This window comes from Telmatherina bonti (genome assembly GCF_933228915.1).
Source record: "Telmatherina bonti genome assembly, chromosome: 19".
Classification (NCBI taxonomy): domain Eukaryota; kingdom Metazoa; phylum Chordata; class Actinopteri; order Atheriniformes; family Telmatherinidae; genus Telmatherina; species Telmatherina bonti.
The window spans coordinates 19447654-19474244 of NC_136617.1; the positions used below are offsets into that span (position 1 = coordinate 19447654).

The following is a 26591-nucleotide window of genomic DNA, read 5'->3' on the forward strand; positions in this document are numbered from 1 at the left end:
CTATATTTGTCAAGACTTCACAGCAACATGCCCACAGATCTGCCATTAGTACAACCCAGTTCACTTAAAGCTGCTCCTTTCTAGTCAATCTTTGCTGAGTTCAGCATACCGTTCCTCACTGTTGTGCATAAATGTTTCCTCATGAGGAACCTCCTCTGGGTTTCATTAAACAATGACGTTGACATGAAAGAGTCATTCAGGGGTTCTGACTCAGACCTGGAATCACCTCCTCTAACCCTCCCCCCCAATCTTCTCTTTCCCTTACCTAGGCCTTACATCACTGTAAATAATTTGCTTTGTTTTTTTTGGTTGTATGAGCTTAACCGTAATGGGTCATTGTGCCATGACACTGATATGGATTTGAGTCAGCTAGAACGTGAGTCTGTGAGGCTTGTTGTGGTCGGTCTTTGTGCCGAGGGCCATTTTGAAGGTATTTCCCAGACAGTGGATGTGGGTTGATGGTGTAATTGTAACTGCTGTGACTTGGCCTCTAATCAGCGTCTTTAGAGATGAACTGTGGTTTAGACTGAATGTGTTTTCTGTTTTCATTATTATTAGCTCTGTGGCTTGACATTATTGTTTAACCCATTCTCTTTAACCCAGTATAAAGCTTCCCAGCTAAAGAAAGATAGGAACCGTGGTCAGAAGGAGGAAAAAATGGTTTTATCATTGGGCATATTAGGATAGATTAGTGGGAAGTCTGTGTCACACCTCAGCACTTTTTGATTATTTTAAGCAGCTTGTTTCAACTCTGTCTGTGGTAAATATCAAATTCTCATTTGTGCTTCTGAGCGCTTCTTTCTCTTGTAGCTTGTCTGAGTCGCAGTAATAATTTTTGCCATCAACCATTAATCACTAAAATGGATTACTTGACAAAACTGATTTTAAAACAGTGATGTAAGCAGGGTGAGGAGGGGATTGGGTCAAGGCATCTGCGGTTTAGTTTAACCAGACAGCCATTGACACAAAGCTGACCTCACTTTTCCCTTCTCTCCCCACATGTTGGTGTCATGTGAGTGCACGGTCTGGTCTTGCTCACCAGTGACGCTGCACACATTGCTCAGGTCTCGCTGACTGGGTTTCCGTGTTTCATCAAGAGCCCATTTGGCTGAAGTCATTTAGGAGAGCCAATAAAGTGGTCTATAAATCCAGGGGGGTTTAATGTGGTTGCGATGCCATATTGCTCACCCAGCCATGCTCCTCTGGTTGTTTAGGTTTTGTCTTCGAGCTTTCTTTGATCTTGACGAGAAAACCCTTCCCCCCCCATACCCTTTGGTTGATGATTAAGCAAAGGGCTCCAGAGTTGAGGAGGCAGTCTGGGTGTGTTTGTACGATACGGCAGCTTTACATAAGGGGTTTGTTTTCTAATATGGAAAAGCTGTTTCACTTATAGATGAATATATAATGTGATAAGCCATTATAACAAGGCAAAAGGGGGGGAGCTCAAGACCAGGACTGCATAGTTGGGAGTGAACAAAGATGGATGGCCAGAGCTGGAGCCAGAGTGTCTTGTCCTAGTTTTAAAAGTGGGGACACTGCATGGGGGAGTATTGGAATGCAGTTTACACTACAATGCTGAAATACTGACTCTCTTATATGGATTTATAGCAGGCAGCAGAGCTTTGAGCACAGTCGGTGAGGATTATGTCAAAGCTGTCTTTTGGCTATGGAATGTGAAGTGATGGGAGTTGCGGAGGAATATTGGATGTTTGTCTTAAATGTTGTAAATCAGGTAGTTCTACATGAATGAAAATCGGCTGTGAAAAGTAACTGATAGCAGCCACGTAAGTATGATGCACAAATGCAATTTTTAAATGGTTGTGCTTCCAACAAACATAAACAAATGTGTCCATCAGACATTTGAAAAAAAAAAAGGTTTTCATCTCTTCAGTATTAGGGTACTTGTATACAAGGACCAATCCCAGTCACACCCCTCTCCTCATCTTTCCTTTACCACCTCTCTGTTTTTGAATCAAGAGGTTTTTCTTTTTTGTTCAAAAAGGACCAAAGAATAAGGAATGATGACCACTTATCATTTGTCCCATGAAAAAAATAGAGACACATTACCCATGCAGAACAGAGAAGAATGGCCAAGTGATGAGGCCAATTGTGGGGTAGGGACTTTTATAGTGTTTGGCCAAGGATTATGAATTTACAGTTTGTGATGTGTTTTAAATTATGAGCTGAAACCTAATTCAGCCCCTTGGGACTTCCACTGCTTATATTGTTTGGGTCACTGGGGTATTATGAGGACTGGTAAAGCCCTTTAACCCTACTTAGGAAGGGATTCCCTACCCTACGTGCCAGCACTCAAAATTGAAAGTTGGAGCTAAAGAAAGAAATTGGAATTGGACCATGACGTGCTGTCTTAAATGTTGCAGTCTGAAGGAGTACGATTTCTCATGGTGTTTATATGATTAAAAGATAAACTGATGTAGTAGATTTCTGCTTGACCTTCTGCTTTTGTGTCCTGTCTTTCTGTACATGTCTCTTTGAGTGTATCTGTCTGACAAGTTGTGTAGTTGTTGCAATGAAGCCACATTTCCTGGCTGCACATCAAGATCATTTCTCCCTCAATCAGGCCCGATTCCTCTCGGTGTGAATGCTTGTCATGTCGTCAGTCTGAATCACACGGGTCTCCAGCACAGATGCCTTGGCCAGCATTGTAAGTGTGGAAGTGGGTTTGTGTGAATAAGTTTGTGTGTGTCCCTCAGCAGGGCTGCCAGTCAGTTTGTGACTTAACTCCCACACAGCTCTGTCTCCACTTCCCTACTTTGCTCCCGCTTTCCACCTGTCCATCACCATCTTTTTAACTAGTGAAGTTCCACACTTAAAGGCGTAATTACTCCATTTCACTTTCTGGAGGAAGACTTCACATATCAGGATGATCAGTGAGGATAGATGTTTACACCGAAATGAAAGGGTGGGAATTTTGGATTTGGACAAGTGCTGCATGTGAGAATCTTTCCCATATCTTTCTCAGGCCCCACCTTACGATGTAATGTCTACAACAGCAACAGATAGTCGACTAAAGCTGTGATGTTTTGTATCTGTATCTTACTGTAGGTTTTATTCCCCATTTCAGCTGGAGTGAGTATTTTGGGGAATTTTGTGTAGATATTTATATTTCTCTAAAGACTCTTTTAAAAGCTGCCGACTCATTCACCATCCTTTTGTTTAAGTTATGAATACACACTGCTGGTGGAGATAGGGCCTTTGCCACCACAGCAGAGTGCAGATAGACAGACAGGGCCTTGTACGCGGACAGTGGCAGGCTTGGTTTTATTTATTTACCTTTTTTCTTTCCTCCTTCCTCTCTCTCCCTCCCTAATGCACTATCGACCTCCTTTACTTTGCAAACCTTGGGCTCTCCAGTGGCCCCAACCTGCTAAGTACACACACATACACGCATGCACACCATGACCATACTGACCTTTTAGCTCACAGAACGAGACTTGATTTCCAATATGGCTTTGTCTCGCAGCACTCCTGCTTCATCCTTCCTTCCTCCCTCCATCCGTCCTCCAGTCAGTGTTAATGTGATTAAGCTTGTGTGTCTGCTTTCCACATGCTGTTTTCTTTGTCCTTCTTTTTGTATTTCACTTTTTCTTTCTATCCCACCCACCTTCCTCTGTTTTGCTCTTACAGCTGAAGTAATGCAATATGGATGGTTCTTTCACATGGACCTCTGCTATGTGCTAATTCATTTGATCAGTTTCCTTCATGCTTTTATGGTAGACCTTTCTCACAATTCTAAATTTATTCTTGTTCACTTTTTTTTTTTCTTTTTTTACCTCTCAACCCTCTGCTTTGCACTCACACTCCTCCCTTTGCTACTAACACAATGTCATTTCCTGTCTAAATTGGGTGAACGTAGCGGGGCTGAGGGAATCACAACACGCTTAATGGAGCATAAAGGCCACTTAACCTGCAAGAAGGTTTGAGCTCTTTATCTTGGTGGTTATACATATGTGAGTGTGAGGATGTGTTGACACTTCGCATGGTTTTATTCCTGTTTTGCTTACTTACTAACATGATGAATCAGCCTAAAGTTAAAATTGCTGTCAAACCCACACCAGGTTATGAGCATGCCGGGGAAAGGGCTCACAAACCCTGCATGTGCTGTTTGGCCATGCAGTTGACATAACCTTTAAAAATCCATGAGCCACAGCCTGCTTTTGAGAAGGTTAATTTCAGAATCTGCTGGATATTTTTTTTTTTTCTCCGCCACGCAGTAAATGCCACCAGCGGCAGCTCAACACTTCATTTATCAAGAACCCAAGGCTAAAATTTTCAAAAGCGAAACAAGTTTATTGAAATCAAAATGTTGGGTCGCTTTGGCTTCACTGCTCATTCATCCCCTCAGGCTCTCCCAAATCTCATTAAGTAGCAGAAGACCCCCAGGGCTGGTGGCACTAGTATTTATAGCTGCTTTTTCCTTTTTCTAGTTGGTCTTGATTTTGTAAATCCCTTAAAAACAAAACAAAAAAAGAAAAGTCTTTGCTTAAGTGTAGCTGCTGTAATCTCGTGGTGCGGGATGGAAGACAATGATGGGAAGGTGCGGTTGACCGCCTTGACAATGACCACAAATGGCAACAAAAGGGGGAAACGATAATCTGAGTTTTTTTGCAGCAACATCTGAGATGTTTCTTTCCCTCTTCCTCCTCTCTTCTTGTTGCTTCACTGTTACCTTTGGCACCACGCTCCAGGCTGGCACACATCGAGTGCGTTCATCTGTGTTTGTGTGTTTGAACATATATTTGGATTGTTTTTTTTTCAAGAACATAACATTGTGAGCAGTTGTAATGGCAAGAAGTTGGCAGATTTTCAGATTTATTTTCAGTTTTGATGCCTTTTGCAGGTTGCACTTTTGTTTTCTGCCCAATTTAGACAGAGGTTTAGTGGAGTCAGGTGGAAAAGAGCATGTTTCAGAGGTGGAAATGGTGAGGAAAAACATCCAGTGTATAAAGGCCAACAGCCTTTTTGCGCCAAAAGCTAGAGGCTGTTCCCCAGCCAGCCCTGCTTGCCTCACAGCAATATTTTACTGCCATTTTTTGGCAGGTAAGAGCAATTGAACAGGCATTTGTTGTTTGGCAAACGAATCGTTGGCTGCCATGTCTGGCCTGAAAGAAAACCCCTCATGTTGTAAGTTTTACACTTTGTTAATTGGGCCACATTCTGACTACATTTGTAATGTGTTCTGAATGACTAAAGGTCATATTTCATAGCTGAATTCCTCACTGCAGATGTAAATGGGACTTTTATAATGCCAATAAATTTATCTTATACATCGTGATAAAAAGTTGGTCAAGAACGATGAAAAACTTTGGTGATCTTTTACTCAATATGCCGTGTAATACAGCAGAAAGGTCACAGACACCTGTCGGGCAGCAACACGGGTAATACACATCGCAGTGCACACCCATTTTTCACTGGGGGGTTAATTTATATAAAAGTGTGTGCTTTGAGGTGAGGTGGGGAGATCGAGGGGGGGAAAAAATGAGTGAAAATGAGCAGCAAAGTAGTGATGAAGGAGAGCTTGTGCCATCATCAAAAACACTGTTTGCTACTTGAACAATGACAATCCACAGACAGATAAATAAAAATAGATAATAAAATAGCGGTGTAACTGGTACTTATGTAGTTTTTACAAGTTACAACTGAAAAGACGAGAAGCAGGGAGCAAACTTGGCTTAAATCCAGTATACGTCACGTGCTCCTTCTGTCCAATCAGAACCCTTCCCAAGCTGTCGCTCTAAAGAGGAATTAAGTGAGGACGTGTTTTATGTAAACCAGAATTATTATTTTCATGTAAATTCACTGGAGAATACAGTAATTCTGAATGATTTAATTCAAAATTATTAATTCCGTATTAAGAAACATCACATACCCGTAGCCAATGTGTCACGCTAAAGGGCAGCTTCAATGCCATATACTGTGTAAGACTTGTGTTTCTGGCAAAGGATAACTAAAGGCTATTTTAAAATCATTTGCTCTTGTTAAAACAAAGCTCGTTGGTTGACATTTTACACAATCCTTCGACGGGTGATGTAAAAAAGAACTTATGTCCACCCGCTCCAAAACAGTACAAGGACTTTTCTTCCGATTTCATTGTACAAACATTTTTGAAATTTAAAACCAATTCACTATAATTTTTGTTTACTTTTATTTTACAGCGGAGTGTTTAAATGTCTCGGAAACCTATTTGTGACATGTTTGTGTAGTTTATTGTTCCGGGTTGTAGTACCCACCTGTACAAACATTTGCTTACCCATGTACAGTGTTGTTCTTTACACTATATTATAATTTTACAAAAATAAATGCCATCCTAATTTCAACCAGTGATTTTTTTTAGTTTCTTCAGGTGACATTGCAGGACACTTTTCAAACTGGCAATTATATATCTGGATAAATATCTATCGATAGGACAAAATTATTGTGATAACAGTTTTTGCCATATTGTCCCCCCCGAATTCTAGCCCTTTGTTTGTTCCTAAACTCTGCAGTTGCTTGCAAGTAGTGTGTAAATACATCTTCGTTTTTACTCCTCTTGCATACTTGCATCCTTCATTCGCTAAGTTACCCATCTGGGTTATAAACGCCAGAGAAGAAATAAAACTGTTGAGGGTTTCCTCGCTGAACTACAACAGGAACATGACAGAGTTTGCTCGCAGAGCATCAGCTTAAATTAAATGGGACTGTAAATCACACAACTTGGTTTGAGACATTTACAAAAAGTCAACAAGGCTTTGCTTTTAATGATGCATTCGGTATGATTAAAGGTACTTAAAGCAAGGAAAAGGTGTTGGTCGGTAGATAGAAAAGTGCCTTTAACTGCCTCAGTCGGTCAGTTAGGAGTGAAATATTTCTCTGATTCAGTATGTTGTTGATAGTAGATGACTGCTAAGTGTGTTTCTGCTGTTCTCGTGGTGAACTGGCCCTTATCTCAAATGCTGCATTTGTTAGACAAAGAGAAATGAAGACAGGATGTCACTGTGCCGTGAAGCCAAGAGGCTGTGTGAATAAACCGGGCCAAGAGCAACAGCTGACCTGTAATGCTTACAAAGAGTGCCACACACTTGCTTTCACCATGAAGAGCTCAGTTTTCTACTGAAATACTTTTAGATTCACATCTGTCACATGCAACTGTCTGCTCCACACACACACACACACACACACACACACACACTTTGTGCTGTTCATTTGCTTCACTTGTGTTTGGGAAGCAGTGGCACGTGATTTAAAATGCCCTACGTTGTTTGCACTTAATGCCTGCTGAGTTCATGTGACAGGTGCATTCTTCTGGGCAGGCTCGAGCAGGAGCATTTTTTTTTATTAATCAGTAGCTGGGAAATGATGGTGCCGAGGACACAGATACACATTCTTTACACGGAGCAGGAAAGAAGCCAGCGTCAATAATCAAATGAACAGTTCTGGCTATTATCTAGGCAGGGTGTGCCACGCTTGGCTGGTTGTCCGTTACCAGCCCGTCTAGTGATAAGTGAGGAAGCTGGGTTGATAGCGTGGGCCCCTGCCAGTTTGGCAAGTTGAACAGGTGAAACTGGAATTGGTCATTTCTATGTAAAGCTGTTATCTCTTCAGAAGTCAGGGTTGCCAACATCTTATCAGCATTCTTAAACCTGAAGCAAAACAAAAAAAAAAAAAAAAGCCTTGTATGGCATTAGGTGTTTTTTTTTCTTCTTTTTTTAAGACATTTTTTCTCAAGATGACCTTTTCTGGAGGACTCTGGCACATGAAATGCTTTTGTACTACAGCTATTTTTCAGCCTTGGGTTTACAGCTCTGTTCAGGGCAGCGAGTTTTAAGGGATATATTAATGTTTGTTTAAAAGTGGAGGGAAAAAAATTAAACAAATGTTACACTCAGAAACCCTTGAATTATGTTGAACTTGCATGTTGAGAAATACTGTTATCATTAGTTTGGCCCCTGATATCTGGTACTTTTGCCTCTTTGAGCCTCATTGCATTTTGAACTGGTCTGGGGGTTAAAACATAGCACCATGATGCTTGTGGGCCATTAAGGATAAACAACAAGTAATGGGTTAATTAAGTTATTCTTCCATCCACAAAAGAAACAAATCAGTTTTTTCCCCAAAGATTTTTAGATGTTTGTCATTTGACCCAAATACATGTTCTCAAAGAGACTAGATATTCCCCCCCACACACGTACCACTGAAAGAACAGCTACTTTGATGTAAGGATTAAGAGCATGTTGACTATCAAAGATCCGAGATGATCACTGTTTGTTTGCTTGTTTTTCCCCTTCAACACACCTGTGCTGTTTGGCCTTAGCTGTGACTGGCTGACTTTTTACTGGTTGTGTGTGGACACAGCAGGTCAGACACAAACTGAAATGTCAGTGCTCAATACCTTCCCACTGGGAAATGCATGCACTTGATGAAGTGTCATAAGCCCTGAGCTTCAGAAACACAGATTAGCACACAACCAGACATGTTTGAGGAAAAAGACTGGAGGTCACAGCATGTACTCATACACACATTTAGCCATTTCTGGCTCCCCCCCCCTTCCCGTCCCTGCTCCCCACCAAGTCTGTGGCAGGTTAATAAAATAAACATACATGCACCAGTGGTGGTGGCAGACATGTCAGGCTCCCTCAGCTGTCATCAGCGCTGTTATTTGATGCATGTGTGTGAGACTATTTCCAACATAGACTGTCACTTTCAGCTGAGGCTTGTCTGTCAAAGAACTCGTTGTTTTCACACCCCCACCCCTCACCTCCACCAACCTCCCCAACACACACCCTTTAGGCACATTGGAGCACATATGGGGCCAGGCATTAGCGTAGCACACTGTGTACCAGTCCAGTTAATGGTTGTTCATCACAGCAGCAGTATAATGTAATTCTACACTAGCTGGTAAAGTGGGACGTCTTCCAGTGAGAAAATGACGTGTTCCAGTCATTTGATAGCTGTAATGGGTCATAATCTACTGTATGATGATTAAACATGTTTGGCTTGAATGGGGAAAATTCACCCCGGCATTTTTTTCTTTTACCTTTTTAAAAGAAGCATAGGAGATGTTTTCCAGAAGCATTTTATTTGTTTTTTGCTTTATTGTTGCAAAAAATAATTGTGTATTTCCAAAATGTAGTTTGCTGAAACCATTTTTCCAGAATTTTCCACCCTACCTTTTATTGTTTGTGTGGATTTTTCATATTTTCTTTGCTTTTAATATTGCGAATCTGGGATGGGCTCGTTGGAGGCAGCTTTAACATGCTGTTTCTGTGTTTTCTCTGCCAGATTTCTAGTAAGTCAGTCAGGTTTTACTGAGCCTAGTTACTGACTTTAGAGATTAACTACTGCCTGTGAGTATTTGTGTGTGTGTTTGCGTGTGTGGGCCCTTGTCCTCTAAAGGCTTTGTGGTATAGGCCAAGCACAACACAGCTGCCCACCCACCCAATCTGCATCCCTCCCCCTCAACCATCACCACACACACACACAGATGCACGCACACATCCACACTAGCGCTCTCTGTCTTCCTCTTTGAAGTTTGTCCCAGTCCAGTAGAGTGGTAGAGGGTCAGGATGGAGAGGAGGATTAACGAGGCCCCTGGCATAGACGGATGAAAGGATGGTGGGATGAATGGTCTTTATGAAGTGTTAGATGAGAGGAGGGAAGGCCAGGTGATGATGGCCAGTAGACTTTGGTCTAAAGCAGACACGGCAATAGAGAGCCCAGATCTGAGGTTTAGATTAGAGATGGGATTAGCCCTGGCAGCACTGATACGAGCTCAGAGCTTCAGACACCTCTCTGTTGCAGTATTTACAGTAGTATTCTACATTGCCGTTTAGCCTCTGGCTTATCGATTATATATAGCACAACCTAATTTGAATTGATTTTAAGGTTGTAGTTTAAGCCCGGTTTGCTGGCACGAAGGTGAGTTGATAACCGGCATCTGCAGCCTCCTCTGTTTGTCTGTTTTGCAACGTCGTCACAACTGCTGCTGTGAAATCTATGTGAGCACGCCGCCGTGTTAAACCTCCGCACCTTGCGGCGTCTGCACCGCTTGGCATTAAACAGACAGTGATTGATCTACAGTATGATTGTTTACTTTGCCTTGCTGTCAGTGATGGATGAAGATTTGTTTGAATTTGAAAAGTCGTCGTGAAATATGGCGAAGCGCAACGTGGGGAGGAGGTTATTTAAAAGGAGAAACGCCAGCAGGCCTGTGGGACAAGCTTTCATCATTCCTTCACTTTGTCTGAAATTAAATGCCCCGTGTTGTGCGGCAGTAACTCAACAATCACTGTTTTATCACCCCTCTGCATGACTGTAAACAATTATTTTTCTTGTGGTGCAAATTTTGTGTCGGGAGTGCAGAAGGCGCAGTAAGGTTGGAGGAATCGTGTGCGTTAAGTTGCTTTTAATTACATCACATTTCATAGATGTCATCCTTTAATTCTCAGACAGTCACGGTTAATTCTGTCAGATTGTCATGCACATAAGCTATATGCTAATCAACCTTTTCAATAACAATTACCTTGATTGTATTGCAGCAGTAGGTGAAGCGGTGATATACATTCATCTGCAAATGTGTGACATCTCTTTGAAGTCTTAAAGCTCTTGCTATTCATTGGGCTCTTTACACTATGAGGATGCCAGCGGACTGAATTCCTTCATTAGTGCAAAGCACTGCATACGAAACTTCCTCTTTTTTTTTTCAGATGACAGCGTCCAAGTAGAAATGCATGTCTGACACCCTCTTCACTTACCATCTCACCCAAGAGGCCAAAAGGGAAACGGGGTGAATGAATGGAAAGGGAAACAGGAGACACAATGCCTACCTGTCTTTCCTCGCTCTCCCTTTCTTTCATGAACTCCCTCAGGCCATCGCTTTAAATCCCTCCCCACACCCCCCCCCCAAAAAAAAAAAATCTGCTGGCAGAAAATGTCCGACTCTTAAACTTGCTTTCACACGGGCAGATGGCTCAAATGGGACTTAAAACAAACCAAACTCCAAATCCCCCAATCTTCTCTGCGCTAATACATTTCAAACTTGTTTCTTTTTTACTCACCGCAGCAGACGCCTTGTTTGTCTGCCAGTTTTTTGCAAACCGAAGACATCAGGCTTCCCCTATTTCACATCTTGTTTCTGCATTACAGAAATGTTTTCACATGCCAAAAAAGTGTCTCTCTGAATCCAAGCTTATTTGAAGAAGAAAGTTGGTGTTTTTTTTGTTTTTTTTTGTTTTTTTTTTTTGTCGATCCTCTCGCTGCTCTAAAGCAGCACACAGCATGTCTTTTAATAGAAGAGAAGGTCGGTGTGCGCTTCAGGCTGCAAGCTAAAGTTTTAACAGAAGCTGTTGTTTGCAAAGCGTTATAGATTAGACACCAATGCGAAACATAAACCTTTTTCAGTTTTACAGTCTCAAAATCAAAGTGTGGGAAGCTGTTTCACATGAGCGAATATTAAGAAGTCAATCATTCACCTTTACTATTTTAAATATGAACCATGTGACTACAGCCTCTTGTAGGAAAAGGATTTTCTCCCATCAGCAACTGAAAGGAACTTCTTTCTTTTCTCTGCCCTGCTCATCCATAGCACTTTGTCATGTAAAATGGCCCCTATCTGGCTCTGGTTGGGGGTAGAGGGGTCGAAGAGAAATAGTGAGCTGGGCTCCCTGGGGGCCAGAAGAAATCAATGCATGGTAAATAAGTGACTGTGACTGGCAGGTCCTTTTGAGAAGAGTGGCTCAGGCCCCGCCCACCAATGTGCCTGTCAGGAGGTCAACTTTGACCCCTACTGGCCACCTGCTTGCCCCCAAATCCTTGACTTCAGCTGGACTTTGTATTCACACCAGCCTTTTTTTATTATTAAAAGTCCTTGTCCGTTCGGAAAGTTCGCTTAGTTTGGGGAATTGTGAACGTGCGAACAAACTCTGGATTTGGATCAAATTGTAGGTCCCAATCTGCTTCAAGACTACCAAACACAGGAAGCAAACTCCAAATCAAAGTGCATTGTGAGTTCAGTGCACAGATTAGTGGGTAAACACAACCAAAACATAAGCACATGTTAGAATAGGAGGCTCTGAATTAGAGAAATGGCTCTCTGTTGGACATAGAAGAACTCTGAACGTCTTTCTATGAGACCTTTTTGGAATCAGAACAACCGGGATCTGGGAGCCTTGTAATTAGCTGTTATGTGGTAGAAGCAGAAGTTGGCCTGCATCAACCAACAGATGACCAACTTTATCTTCATTGTGTGTCTTGTCTTCTTCGCAAACTCTTGATGCAGCACTAGCTCGGGCAGGGAGTTGGACACATTATTTAAAAGGTACCATTTGTTTGAGTAGTGCTGCATGAATGCAAACATGGTCAAAAAGAATGTTAGAGTCTAGTGGATTATCTAGGTGTGAACACACCTTAAGTCGATGTGGACATTCAGAAATGACTGTAGGTTTGATGCTTCTTTTGATATTCACTTTGTCATCAATATGTAATCAGTCTCAAATAAATCTGTTTTCCCCGAATATCTGCATGATGTCAGCATAACGTCATCTTCAGCATGTCAGACAGGCTTCTTCAACTGCTGTTTTTAAATCTTGTTAAAAAAAAAACAACAAAAAACCCCACTTATTTCCCTGGCCTACAACTACAAGTAAGGTTATGACGGTGACCTTCAATTGTATTTATTGTTATTAGGTTTTTTTTTAAAATCTGGTTTTAGTTGTTTTTATTTGGTTATATTTATTTTAAAAGTTGTGCTTGAGTCAGCCCTTTTGCTTTCATCGAACAGCACTTTGGTAAAGTATAATGTTTTTAAAGCACTGTAAAATAAAGATGGTATGATATGCCAATTTAACCAGTTTAATATAAATATATAATCAATGATTCAGTAGATGATTTCCACTTTGAGTCATATACTCCCACTGACCGAGCATATTCTCTTGCTTTCTGTTGTGCTCCTTGAGGATTATACTTGTCTCCTAAACAGCGGGCCAACAATGACAATTTAATGGACGAAACGAGGGCAGGGAAGTTAAGCGATTTCACAAGGCTTGATTTAATTTCCCTCATTCTGCCTAAATTGGGCCTCGGTGTTGGGAGTAAATAAACAGAATGCATCTGGATTGCAATAAAGAAGTGGAAATGATGACTGTGTGTGAACAGAGGTTGCACGGATCTTTTTCTTTTTACCATTCTGCCATCAATGATTATAGATTTATCACAGATAGCTTGTCGTGCGCTTTGCTTGTGGTCTAGCTTGGCTTTTATAATGAGCCAATAAATAATGATTTCAGGTGTTTGTATCCATCTTAGTATCCAGATTTGTGGTTTTGATTGCTCCATCCTACTTGCTGAATATCAGAGCGCATTTGAGATATTGCACACTGCTCACACAGCTGCCTTTTCAACACAGCTTATAACTGAGAACACAAGTTTGTCTTTGTTGCCAAATCCTATGGAAAAAAAAAAAAACCTTACTGGTATGTTGCTGGGGTAGTGGAGGCTACAAAGAAGCCATTTTGTTGAAGAAAACACTTGGTCATGTGTCTGTGTATACATGGTGGCATGCTGAAGTGTTCACACATGTAACCCCCCCTCCAAAAAAAAAAAACAGTCTGTCATGTTCATGTCTAACATATGTGTGAATCCAGTTGTTCTCAATTAATATCAGCACATGTGGGTTTGGCATTAAGACAGCAGACTTTATAGTGATTGTGTGTGTACTTGAGATGAGTGACATGCATGTGAGTGAGTGGTGGAGAAGGGGGTTAAGACAAAGGAGTCCTTCGCACTCCCTGATCTCGTGCTGATACTGATACAGTATTACCTCAGTGATGCACTGCAGCTACATATAAACATACCTTAACCTTTGAGTCCTTGGCCCTTTTCTCTCTATCGCTGCTAACAGCCAACCCTCAATGCAATGCACACCTGGAGACAGTAGTTTATTTCTTTAATAAGCTGAGTAATTACCTTGTCACAACAGTTTAATTATTAGACACAGTTTATTAATTATTATATTGTCTTTATATTGTATTATGTGATATTATATTGTATTGTGATTACTGCTTTGTTGAATAGTTTGTTGATTTTATATTTTTTTTCTATTTTCTTGCTTATATCATCTAAAAATGGATAAGTGCCTCGTTTTTCCAGAACTGTAAATATTCAGACAGACTCTGTTACACATACTAAAAGATGGGGTAGGTATGCACTCCGGTCATGGTTGGATGTGCATGTGTATATGTACACATCAGTACACAGGCTGCCTATAATAATCCAGGCAAGCACTTGTGTAGTATGAGGTTATAAGTCCTTCAGAGACCATCTTGTGTGTCTAAGTGTACAGTGTTGAAAGAGCGCTGCGTTGAGATGTGCTTGTTAGTGAGATTGTCAGCCAGGGAGACTTGACCTTACATGGTCTGTACAAGCTACTCTGTTGTTGCTGTCATCAGTTCCAGTCACACCAGTGGAAACTCGGTCTCTTTACATTGAACAGCAGTCCATGTAATCCATGGATTGTTTTTTTCTTTATGGTGTTACTATTATGGCTATCTATTGTTGTAGTAAAACCTTTTGTTGTTGTGAACCTTTTCCTAAAAATGTTTTTGCCAAACACTTTGCTCAGATCTCAAGAGGATTTTGGATTACACACACACACACACACCCAGGGCACAAGTGCAACATTTGGCACACAAAGTCAGACCAAAGGCCTATTTATGCTCAAAGCAAAATACTGATACACAGACAGACTGACAGTTTCGTCCATCTCATGGATTTTGCAGGTAATTTGGTTTGTTTTCAACGGTCTTGGCTGTCTCGCTTGACGCAATAAAAATGGAGCAAAAACACTGAAATATGCGGGGCAGTGTAGAGTTGTGTAGTTGACACGTAATCAGTGGAAGGAACAAACCAGAGAAGAAGAGGACAATGCAGTAACCACCAAATAAAAAGCACCCAAAGAAGACGTAGGAAAACATTGAGAACAGCAAAAAACTGTCTTTCATTCTTCTACTTATTGCGGCATCTTTAGTTGGTTGTAAACAACTTTGGTAGTGGGAATGTGTCTCTATAGCCACTGTGGAAGGGAACTTTGAACTCAATATTGCCCACTAGTGGCTCCACATCTGCAAAAGAGATGTGGAAGTACGATGTAGATGTATGGCAACGTTTGAGAGGAACGTCTGCATTTGCATTTGAAAGGGAGCATAAATGGGTCATAACCCTTATATAAGCCATTACTTATTCACCAGTGTTGACCCAACAGAGGGCAACTTGGGACATGCATGTTGAGATGCCCTGTTTAAACGCCTGTCTTGGTGGTCTCTCTTCTCCTCTTTTCTCTTCTTCTCTTCTGTGATCTTAGTACCCTTCATCTCTATGAACAACGCTGGTCAGTGTTTGATTCATGCGTTCAAGATGGCGTAGGATGGCAAAATATAGCATTATACATAACAGGCCGGTCTCTTCCTTCTTTTCCGAGAACATTTCTTTTAGTTTTTTTTCTTTGTTTCCATGTAGTCTTTGTGCTGTTTGTGTAAAACCACACTCCTGTCCTATATCATTATGATAAAGATGTGGTGCTACTCAAGCTGCTGCTGCTGCCTGGGTCATGATGTAAAAGCTAATTAATGCCTTTCTAAAAGGTAGGTTAATCACTTTCCATAAGGACGCTGAAAAGATTCTTTAAGGTGAGCACCACTCAGGGATTTTTATAGAAAGCAGTGAGCCTGCAAATTTTGGCCAGAACAGGATGTTTTGTTTTTGTCCTGTTAGACTTTGTGAACAAAGGAAAGTAGACCACAGGATGTGAAATTGTTATTGTCTATAAAGAGAAAATAAGTTGGCTTTACTGCAGGAACACAAAATGGATCTGACTTAAGTGGACAGGTGGCTAAACAAAAAACATTTAATCACTACTATGGTCTATGTTTTACTATGCAAGCTGGGCTAAATGGCTTTGAGCTAGCTGAGCACCGGTGTGAAAAGTTATTTTAATTTACACAAATTGTGTGCCATTTATTTAATTCTCCGCAGTGAGTATTATTGCAGTAATGGGTGTGCTTATTGATGTTTTGAAGACTTGATCATCACACAGCACTTTTTTTTTTTTTTTCTTAGCATTTCAAATGATGCGACTTGATATCTTGTCTTTAATTTACCTTTCAGTCATTCTCTTCATTGTTTATTGTCAACAGCTGACTTGTGTGGGCGAGCAGTGGACTTTTTCACCCGCTTCATCTTTTCAGTGTTTTGGTTCTGGAAAGGGGAATTAAAGCCTTTTTCTAGTAAAGCAGTTTGTTTCTCCTTGTGCAGAATTTTATATGAGTAAATGAGGTGTAAGCCTCAGGCGATGACTTATTGTTGTTGGTGTGTAAGTGTGCCCTTGTGTGAATTGTGCTTGTGTGTGTTTTTTTTTTTTTTCCTTGCTGATTGTTTACAGCCTTACCCTCTTACCTTACTGGACTCCAGATGTGACCATGTAGTCTGAGTCTGGCTGCCAAGGCTGACATCAAGTCTTTGTAGAAGTCTCCCCCAGGTCCCACACACACCGGCTTGCTTCCATACAAATGGCTTCTCCCCTTAGCAGCAGACAGATGCTGCATAAACTGACCAGAGGTCGGTGTTTTTTTTTTTTCCTGTATATTCATACAAGCCTGCAGGCTGTTCCTGACAGACAAGGCATGAAGCTAATGAGGTTACTCCGTTTCCTCTTTCGGTCTTCCTGTCCCCTCCTTCTGTATGTGTGAGAGTGTGTGTGCTGGATAGGGTAGCTTTCTGGCATGACACACACTCCAGCTATTGTGTCTTCCTTATACCTTTTTAAACTGTGTCACAACAAGCATGCCGGCTGTTTTCTGTTTGTGTTCTTAGATTTTCTACTCTGCAATAAAGTCCCACAATGAAAGGACAAACCTGGCGGGCTGGTAACCAGAAAAGTTATTACCAAGTAGTAATGAGATAATACTTTTCTCAAATGAAAGCCTAATTTCATAGGGGTGTGTTTTAATCAACAGGTGATTTATCTTCCAAACCAACTTAATAGAATCTGCCATATCAGATAAATTATCGCTAGGCTGCTCAGTATATTAAAAATTTATCATTATCTCAATATCATAATGTGCAGTGTCCATATAAAGACAACCATGATACTGCAAAGGCATTTTGGCTTGAAACTGGACAAGGAGGGGTTCATTACTGAAAACTGCGTTCATATTGTCTTGCAGAGAAGGCGGTATTCTGATTTTGTGGATGTTACATGCATTGGCGCATAACTAACACATATTCAGAGCTGCAATGCATGCCTCAATAATACACTTGAGATTAGCAATACGTATGTTAGCGTTTGTGCATTGCACACCATAAAATCGCAATGTTCAACAGTGATATGACATCCTACATAGGTCTACACTATAGAAAAATGTGACTGTGCTTGCAAGGAGTAAAACATTTTAAGAGCTGGAGGAGAATTGATTTATTCCTGATGTATGTGTTACAGAACTCTACCTCGGTGACAAAAATTCTGCTCCAGTAGGCCTTTTGCATTTTATCTCAGCCTGTTAATACCTTTAAGCTTGAATGATTGAAATTTGACAGTAATCTTAGTAAATAAATGTCCTGTCAGGAATATTTTAAAAATGGAGGGATTTTTATAATCTCCAAAGACGTATGGCACCTACTGTCAAACATCATGCAGAGCATATTTCTTCAGCTCTATGAATGTAAAAAAACTATTCCTATTGATTTTTTTTTTCATATGTTTATTTATTTAAAAAAAAAAGAAAAAAAAAAAAGAAGCCATGCCTTTCATATTTGTCTCGATAGACCAAGTCAGCTCTGTTAAGTGGGATCAGCAGCATGGTATTCCAAGGATCCCAAGGGAGCAGCGGGGAGATGTTGCAGCCACTGCAGCTGCTACCATGATGAATGACAACATGTTGGGGAGTGCCGTCCATCAGATCTTACAGACTTTGCGGCCACAGCTAGTGAGCTTTTGATACCGTGCGTGTGTGGCAGTGTATGAAACCAAGTCAAACCTCTGCTCGGTGACATGCAGCCAGAGTGAAAATGATGTTGTGACACAGTCGCAAGGCAAGTGTGTCGATTGAGGTTGTTTATTATTGAACTGGAGCCATTTGTTATGCAACCTATCAGATCAGAAATGACATATATATACACACACAAAGGCAGATTTATAGCAAATTATAATACTCTTCTGCTGTGAGGCCTGGATTCCACTATACTGTAGAAATGAGAGGTGACTTGGCCCTCTTAACCTGCCAAATATAACTGCAGTTTGAAGAATTTTTCTCAGCTGAGTCCTAAAAACCATGACGACAAGGCTGCAAAACCGAGATACTGCAGCAAAGCTGATGTCACAAGATTGCTTTTACGTTCCCTTCTGGAGAAAGACTTAGCATTCCCGTAGCAGCGATTTGACCATGTTTTCTAGGCTTTTTTACTTTAAAATTGAAATTCATGCATTTACAGATCTAGCTCAGTCAGATCAATATTTTAGCACAAATTTTACAGCAATGATTCAGAACTCAACCAAGAAAAAGGAAAAAGATTAAAAAGGTTTGTTAAAATATACAATTTTATTTATTTTCTGATTTCCCTTGTTAAATACTATAAATATACTATCATCCCCCTTTGCATTGGTGGGTTATCTGCTCCTGCATAAGTGAAGCTGGACATGGTCAGTGTTTGCTCAGACAGCTGCGCTGCAGAGAGCCAGCAGGGAGCCCCTTCATTGCTGCTGGGTTGTGATGTTGGCTAGGCCGGTGAATTTTTAAAAGCAGTTTTGAACTCTCCTTGTTCTGTGATAAAACCACAGTTTTTGCAGGTCTGTTTGGCAACACACCGTTATCTTCTGTTGGTAAAAATGAAAAATAATCCATTAACCCCTCACATCCAGTCAGCTGGTGGATAGAAGAATTTACCAGGATTCTCTGAAGACGTCGCATGCAGCGACATGTTCTGCAAGTCTAAGGGTGCTTTCACATCAGACTTTTTGATGTGAACCCATGTCCGTTTCATTTAGGGTATTGTGACTGTGCAGTGAATTTGGATTCGGATCAAAGAAGCAGGCTCGGTCTGTTTCAAGACTACAAAGCAAAGTCCAAAGTTCATTGCATGGCAATTGTGGGTAAACAGAGCCAATGTATATGTGCATGTAGGCTGGTAGGTGGCTTTGGACTGGAGAAATGGCTCACACTCAGACTGGAAGAATTTGTTAAAAGTTCTGATGGAAATCTGATGAACCTGGACCACCAGAATGTGGTGTTGGGTTAACCCCCCAAACTGAACTGAGTCTCCAATCGGACCGAGTCTAGCAGACTATCCAGATGCGAGTGCAGCCTTACTGATGCACACTGATAACTGATGTTTTGACAAGATGCTAGCAATTAGACATGTCCTACGCTTAAATTCTACAATTTTCCTGCAACAAACTGTCCAAAGTGGCAAAAATCTGCAGCAGGAAGCTTCTGTGCAGGATTGTTTGCACAACAGGATTGTCTGCCATTTGCAGAAGAGAACTGGAGCACATTTGGCAAAAACTGTTTATGTAGATGTTCTCTGCCTTGCACAAGCAGGATCTGCAAACAACTTGGTGGCAGTCTGTGTTTTAAAGCTCTTTCTAACATTTTTTTCTCTCTGCTGCTTTACACTTTACCAGCCTGATGGCATTTTATCCCCTACAGGGCTAAATAGTATACACAGATACCTGTAGGCAAGATTTTGCAGGAATTGTGGCTTATACATGGTAGCCATGTATCATTGTTTCAAGGATTTCCAGTTGCCACCGCTTTTCAAAACCCTTCTTTCTAATTTTCTTTCTGAGTTTGAAGAAAGTATTTTTCTCTTTAATTATTTGTAAAACCATTTTCGCCTACTCCTCTGTCCATCCTTCCTCACAATCTTTACCTAATATAAACTGGTCATGTTGACCCCCTTATGTCACATCTGGGGGTGTGAAAATGTGAAAAAATTGTTTCCATGAAAGTTTTGTTTCTTTACTCCTTTATCCACATGACTTAAAAAACCACCTCCTGAGAGCATTTAAACTTTTTTGCGAAATATGAGAGGTTTTTTTCAACGTGTTTCCTTCCGATATTTAGGTTTTGTGCACTTCTAGGAGAAGTGGAAATGCAGCTACATGCATATGGATTATTGTGCAGCTAATGTAACGGACAAAGTAGATGAAACAGGTTAGATGAACAGACCACTGTGGTCAGACAGAACAAATGTATCTGTTGCATATGCTTGAGAAAGTTCTGTCAAACAGCTTTCAGCTGTGGTTTAAGTTGTTTACTCTATAGCAGGAGGTATATTTTACTCTTTGAAGATCGCCTCTCTTCTCCTGCAGATTGAAATGTTTTGAAGCTGTTGGGGCTATCTCAGCACGACTAGTTTAAAGGGAAGGCCCTGTAGCTGTGCACATTCCAATGCAATGAGCTTGTGGTGTAATGAGGTGATTTATATAGGGCCTCTTGTCCCCAGCAACCCCCGAAATCTTTGTTCCATTCTCCTTTTTTCTGAGCTCTAAGCTGAGCTAAGCATCCGGTCTACTTAAAGCCATATGAGACACTGCGACCAGGATGTAGTTTGGATTGGAATGTAAATTTTACAGATTAAATGTGTGCCTAATATTAGAGGACGTTGGCCTAGTTTTAGCAACAACCTCAGTTGTTTGCAGATCATGCTGATGTAAGGTCAGAACCAGGTTAGATTTTGGGAACTGCTGCCATTATTTACACATGGGCTGCAGTCTTGAAAGCTGCAAGTGTTTCCACATTTCCATCTTTTCCCAATTCATCATTTCCTCCTAAAGAGAAAAAAAAAGATGCCTAAATGGTCTAATTTGCATGTTTATTTTTCCCCTCACAAGAGCCCTGTAATATTGTGGTAGGCATAATTTGAACCTTTTGCGGCATCGTCAAGACTTTCATTAATACTTTGCACGTGTTTTTATTTCTCGGTGGGGCTGTAATCAAGATGCCATAAATGTTTCTAATCTGCAAGTGATTGGTCACGACCTAAAGAGAGATTACAGTGATCTCCTTGGGAATTAAGTAATTATCATCTCAGTCATCGTCTCCACTTGGAGACCCTGAACAGTTTTATCCTTGCAGCCAGTCATATGGAGCCCATGTGTTCATCAAGAAGTAGAAAAGACCAAGATCCAAAGAACAGAGGTAGTAGCAAGCAGGGATGAGGCTGTCATGACTACTGGATGTAATAACCGAGGCTTTGTAAGAGGGGGAAAAAAAAAAAAACATTCCTGCTCCGCTGATCCATCCATCTATCTCTCGGCCTCTCCTCCAGGAGGAAATGTGTGTTAGAATAACAGATTTTTTGGTGCAGTTTTGTAGATCAGATCGCAGCTGGCGCATGGCCCACATTCCTCTGTCATGACGTCCACAGTCTGCAGCAGCGCAGCGCTATTTTTGGAACAGCTAGAGTGTGTGCGCGCATGCATACGCACACCCACAGGCACACGCAGAAAGGCCTTGTGTGCAGCGTGCACAGCAGATTGATATGCAGATGTGCAAAATCCGACTGCACTGGCTGTACGTGAATATTTTCACCGTTTGTTGCTAGCATACGTTTAACAGTCACATGATGAGCGATGAAATGGCCGAAAAATGAATTCACAGGTTTCCCTCTTTAAAACGCAGGGATTTCTTATGTTGGTTTACTTTCTCTGATATTTTATACACAGTCAGAGCTCAGTGTGTGTTCCTTACATGTGCTCCTTCTGCTAACTCTTTTCTCTGTGTATTCATCACTACTGAATGCATAAGTGATCAGGTTTGATTTTGATGCCAATGCTGAGAGTTTTTATCGGCATCTAGTAGACACCCTGAACATTCAGCGCTCTTACTTCACGGCCTAACTGTCTATTCTTGTCTCTCTTACTACATCTGCAATATGCTTTCAGTATGTCTGTATCAGCATCCACTTTTGCTCAAAACAAATGAAATCCATTTGTTTCTTCGTCAACTGTCAGGATTATTGGGTTTGTCTGCTTTGCAGAGAGGCTCATTCAAGCCAGGCCCGGGTTATGAAGCGCAACTGCCTCTGCTTTTCATCCAGAGTGATGAGCATATGCAGATGCAGAGATGGATTTCATTCTGTTTAGGTTTTGAGGTCTTATCCCTGGCACACTGAAGACAACATTTGCCTAATTCTGCTTATTGAATTTTTACAATGATTGCCACGTTGCTGTAAAAGTAGTAAAGATGTTTCCTGGATGTTAATTTTTTCAGATCTGCAGTTCAATCTTAATGTCATCTTGCAAGACGAAGAACTGTGAGAGCAACACCGCAGGAAAGAAAGAGACGCAACAATATTATGCTGCACAATATTTCAATCAGTGCTTCGACTTGTCTGTCCACATTTGTTCCATTGTGAAAAGGATTACCCGGGTACAACAGTTAAGGAGGTTACAAGGTTTCTGGGTGACAGTAAGTGCACTAAGTTCCTGAGGCATCTCTTGATTGCACACATGCACATGTGCACGGACAAATTCCCTGCACTCATTAGTGGAATTTTATTCGCCTGGTGGGGGCTGTTGGTATGGGTGTAAATGTGCACGTCACTGCCAGGTAGCTCCTTGTGCAAAAGTCTATATAAAAAGATATCTGGCAATACCTTAGAAGAGCACACACACACAGAGACACACACACATTAACAAAAAAAATTGACTGAGATACTATAATGCAACATTTATATGTCTATTATGCAAGTACAGATTTGGTTTTGTTTTTTCTAGCTGACCATTTTGCCTGGATTTTCTACTTTTCGGCTGAACGCTCAGAATGGAGAGGGACCACACCAGCAGATTACTTCTCAGGTCAAACTGTTGTTTAACAGCACTGATGAAAGGCCAATCAGTTGATCTGGTAAAGTTATTGGGAAGCATTTGTGGTATTTTGGGGTTTAGCAGCTGTTTCTACTGCAGTTTTCCAGAATGAAAAGTCAGATTTAGTTAAGAAGCGAGTCGTCGCTGCTGTGTGTACACGATGCAGGAAGTAGGCTATCTGTGGCTGTCTGCCAACTACTCAGAGGAAACCACAGAGATTGTGGGAGAAAAAGAAATGCAGATGAACTTTAGGGTCAATTTTTTTTTTTTGGAGAGGAGACATTTTTCTCCCCTCAGCTGAGCTGTGTGTATTAGCAGTCTACTGTATATGTGAGAATGTTTGTAAACATGAGGTTTATGTCAGTGGTGTGTGTGTGTGTGTGTGTGTGTGTGTGTGTGTGTGTGTGTGTGTGTGTGTGTGTGTGTGTGTGTGTGTGTGTGTGTGTGTGTGTGTGTGTGTGTGTGTGTTAACATTTGGCCTTGTGCCACACCATGAGGAAAAGAGTGCTAGTGAGCTGTCTAGGTAATTGCTGCTTACCTGGCATGGTTTTGCACACAAACACAGACACACACTCATGTAGACACACACACAAACAATGGATTAGATGACATTAAGTACAGGAGGAATGGCATAATTGAACACTTGCTCTACCTCTCTAGCTAGTGAGTGTGTACATAAAGGCTTACGTGTGACAGCGTAATGAGGAACCGCATGTTGCAGACAAAATGCTGCATATCCACCTCTGTCAGAGCCTGCAAAGCATCGTTAGAGTGTACACCGAGCAGTTAGGGGGACGTTCTGTATGCAGGTGGACACAACTGTCGCCCATCCAGTCCGTCATGTGCAGGCACAGATTGTTCTTGCTTGCCTTCCTAAGCTCTGCTGACGTCCTGTCCTCGAGGTTCTTGAGGAAAAAAAAATCTTTACTATGCTTTTGTGCAGATAAAATATAAATAAGCAGAATCTTCAGTCATATAAATATTGTACAAAAATATTGATAAGTTTATGAACAGTTTGACTGTTCTGAGTTACTTTATTACAAAAGTTACATTCAGGTAGATCAAAGCAATCTTTCTTTGTTATCCTCTTCTCTTTTTTAACCATCCCAATAAGAGGAGTATTTTCTGCTTTGCATCATGCACTGTTGAATGAGTTATGAGACGGAGCCATTGCATGGCGTTGCGTCTCACTTTTAACCATAGTTATGATAAATGGTCTGGTTGCTTTTCTAACAGTGATACAGAAACCTCTCAGAAATGTCACTTAGTGTCAAACACTAAGACACATTTGCAGCAAACACTAAGGCAAATGTTTGTGCAGTAGTTATTTCTCTATTTTTTTAATAGGAAAATGCATATTACCATGAGATTGAGTTTTTTTTTTTCTCACACACATGCATACACATCCTCACTGTGTCAGTTTGTGTTACCTCAATTTTTTTGTATTTGTTTGTTTTTCATTTCTTAAGTTTTTATGTTTTCTTTCATTACACTATTAAACATCTTTACATTTGAGGGGGGAATTTTGGTCTCTTAGCACTGATGTCATTGTGATGTGTGCAAAGCTTTTACTCCAGCCAATTGACGTTATCTGAGTTAACCAGATGATCATATGTGCTGCTTTTCCCGGCATAGATACGACTCTTACAGAAAGAAGTGTTGCAAACACGAGTCTTGCTTTGAATGCAAACAGAAAGCTTACATTAGTTTCTTTTTTTTTTTTTGCCTTTTTATGAAAACATGCTCTAAAACTTGCAGTAACAGCTGAAATCCTTTCACTCTATGGCTTGACAAGAGAAAAAGCTGTTTCCAGCTTCCCTTATTTATTAAAACTCCTTTGTTGTTGCTCATGTCCTAATCTCATTTCCTTTCATCATTAGTTTTGTGAGACATCAAACACAACTGCTAAAGCAGAGTGTAAGCACCAAATGAAGAACAAGAAGTGTGCTTATTGCTGTTGGACACTCACTAAAGACCTTTTCAGCAGTGCTCGTTCCAGCGGAATAGCTTTCTAATAAGCTGTTAAAACTCAATATGAGCAATAGCGTTTGAAATAAGCTGTGGTTTAACTTCATTTTCCGTGCTGCCATCATGTGTTTGATTTAAACTAAAGAGGAAAAAAGTCACGTCTTGGAAAGAATGTGTATATATGTGAATGTGAGTGTGTGTGTGTAAGACTCTATGACCTCTTTGACAATAACATCTTTTGTCTGGGAGAGATTAGCAACACATGAACTCACAGTCCAGCGGTGCTTTTTTTTCCATTTGTATTTTTTATTTGCTTACTACATATTCATCATCATAACGTAGCGCTATCATGTCTTTGTGTGGAGTCTCTCGTGTTGTTATGCTAATAGGTTGCCCTGTGTCAAACTGCTAGCTAATGCTATGTTATGCTAATGTTGTTACATGCTTTAGAGAGCACTCCAGTACAATATGCAAAGGGATGGCTCCAGCGGGCAAAAACCACCACAGAAAGCTTTAACTTTTCATGGCTCTCTACATAAAAACACAACATGAAGACTTTCATATTTCCTACATTTGTTTGCTAATTTGGCAGACAAGTTAATCAACCGTCACCCATACTGGTGTTTCAGGCATGGCTTTCTCATTTATGACACATGGTTGAAGATTTTGGACACTATTACTAAGCTATTATTGGTAGCTCATCTTGTAAACTACTATTTTTCCAGGCTCATTATAGATTTCAAAGTAGATAAAAAAAAAAAAAAAAAAAAAATACAGAGCAAGTGTGTGCGTTTCTTGGCAGAAAACTAAACGGTTTTACGGATGGCATTGTTTTGTTTTGGATGGCTCGGCTGGTCCGCGAACATTTCCTGAACCCTGACCTCAAATCACACTTTTACTTCACTGCAGTTGTCTGGCAAGACAAACAAAGGAAACTCTTTGCATAAACAACAGTCCAACTTCTGGAGATATTTTGTCCATGCTTATGGTGTTTATGTGAAATGTGGTGTTTATCTGAAATTGTGTTCCACAAGCAAAGAAAATGTGGTGACTGTAATAGAACTGAAAGGAAGAAGATGCAGAATTTGATTACTATTGCTTGTCATTAATTTTGACCCACTTTCTTTCTTTCTTTTGGATGTGTCCACAGGATGACAGTGATGGCATCCCGTGGTCGGAGGAGCGGATGATGCGAAAGGTGCTTTACCTCTCCCTAAAGGAGTTTAGGACGGCACAGAAACGGCAGCTTGACGGTGACGGAACCACAAACTCCAATGGTGAGTTGAAATTCCTGGCTTTCATAGACTTTTTTTTTTTTTTTCTTGTGTGTATTTAGACACTGATAAATACGCTGCATTGCCAGAGAAATGCGCAAATAAGTCAGGAAGCATTCAGTTCACTTACAGTGTCCAAATAGTCTTACTAATAGTTACAGACCATGATGGATGCACACAGAAAGCAGTCAGTGAATGTCTGACGTTTTTATGATCAAATGCCTCAGCAACGTTTATTAACAACAGTTGTGTGCAGAGTTGGGTAAGAATGTGTTGGACCATGATAAAGCTTAGAAACAATTTGCCCCTGTAAAGATCATACTTCAGTGATAGATGTGACCCTCACCTACTGGGAATTACACAAATATTCTTTTGTCTGAAATTTTGAACATTTTGCAGCTTTGTAGTTGCAAATGGTCAGAGCAGTCTCATGTTGTATGTAACCTGCATGAATCAGTGGACCCTCCGCCTTACTGTTTAGTAGGTGGTGTTCC

At 40.8% G+C, this 26591-nt stretch overlaps 1 protein-coding gene across 2 annotated transcripts in view; it reads left to right on the plus strand.

Moving 5' to 3' along the window:
- jarid2b (jumonji and AT-rich interaction domain containing 2b) overlaps positions 1-26591 on the plus strand; it is a 105401-nt gene that overhangs the window by 21123 nt on the left and 57687 nt on the right. For both annotated transcript variants that reach the window (XM_079258599.1, XM_079258600.1), the window contains exon 2: positions 25974-26100. In XM_079258599.1, the coding sequence (XP_079114725.1) occupies positions 25974-26100 (127 nt within the window). The remainder of the gene's footprint in view (positions 1-25973; positions 26101-26591) is intronic.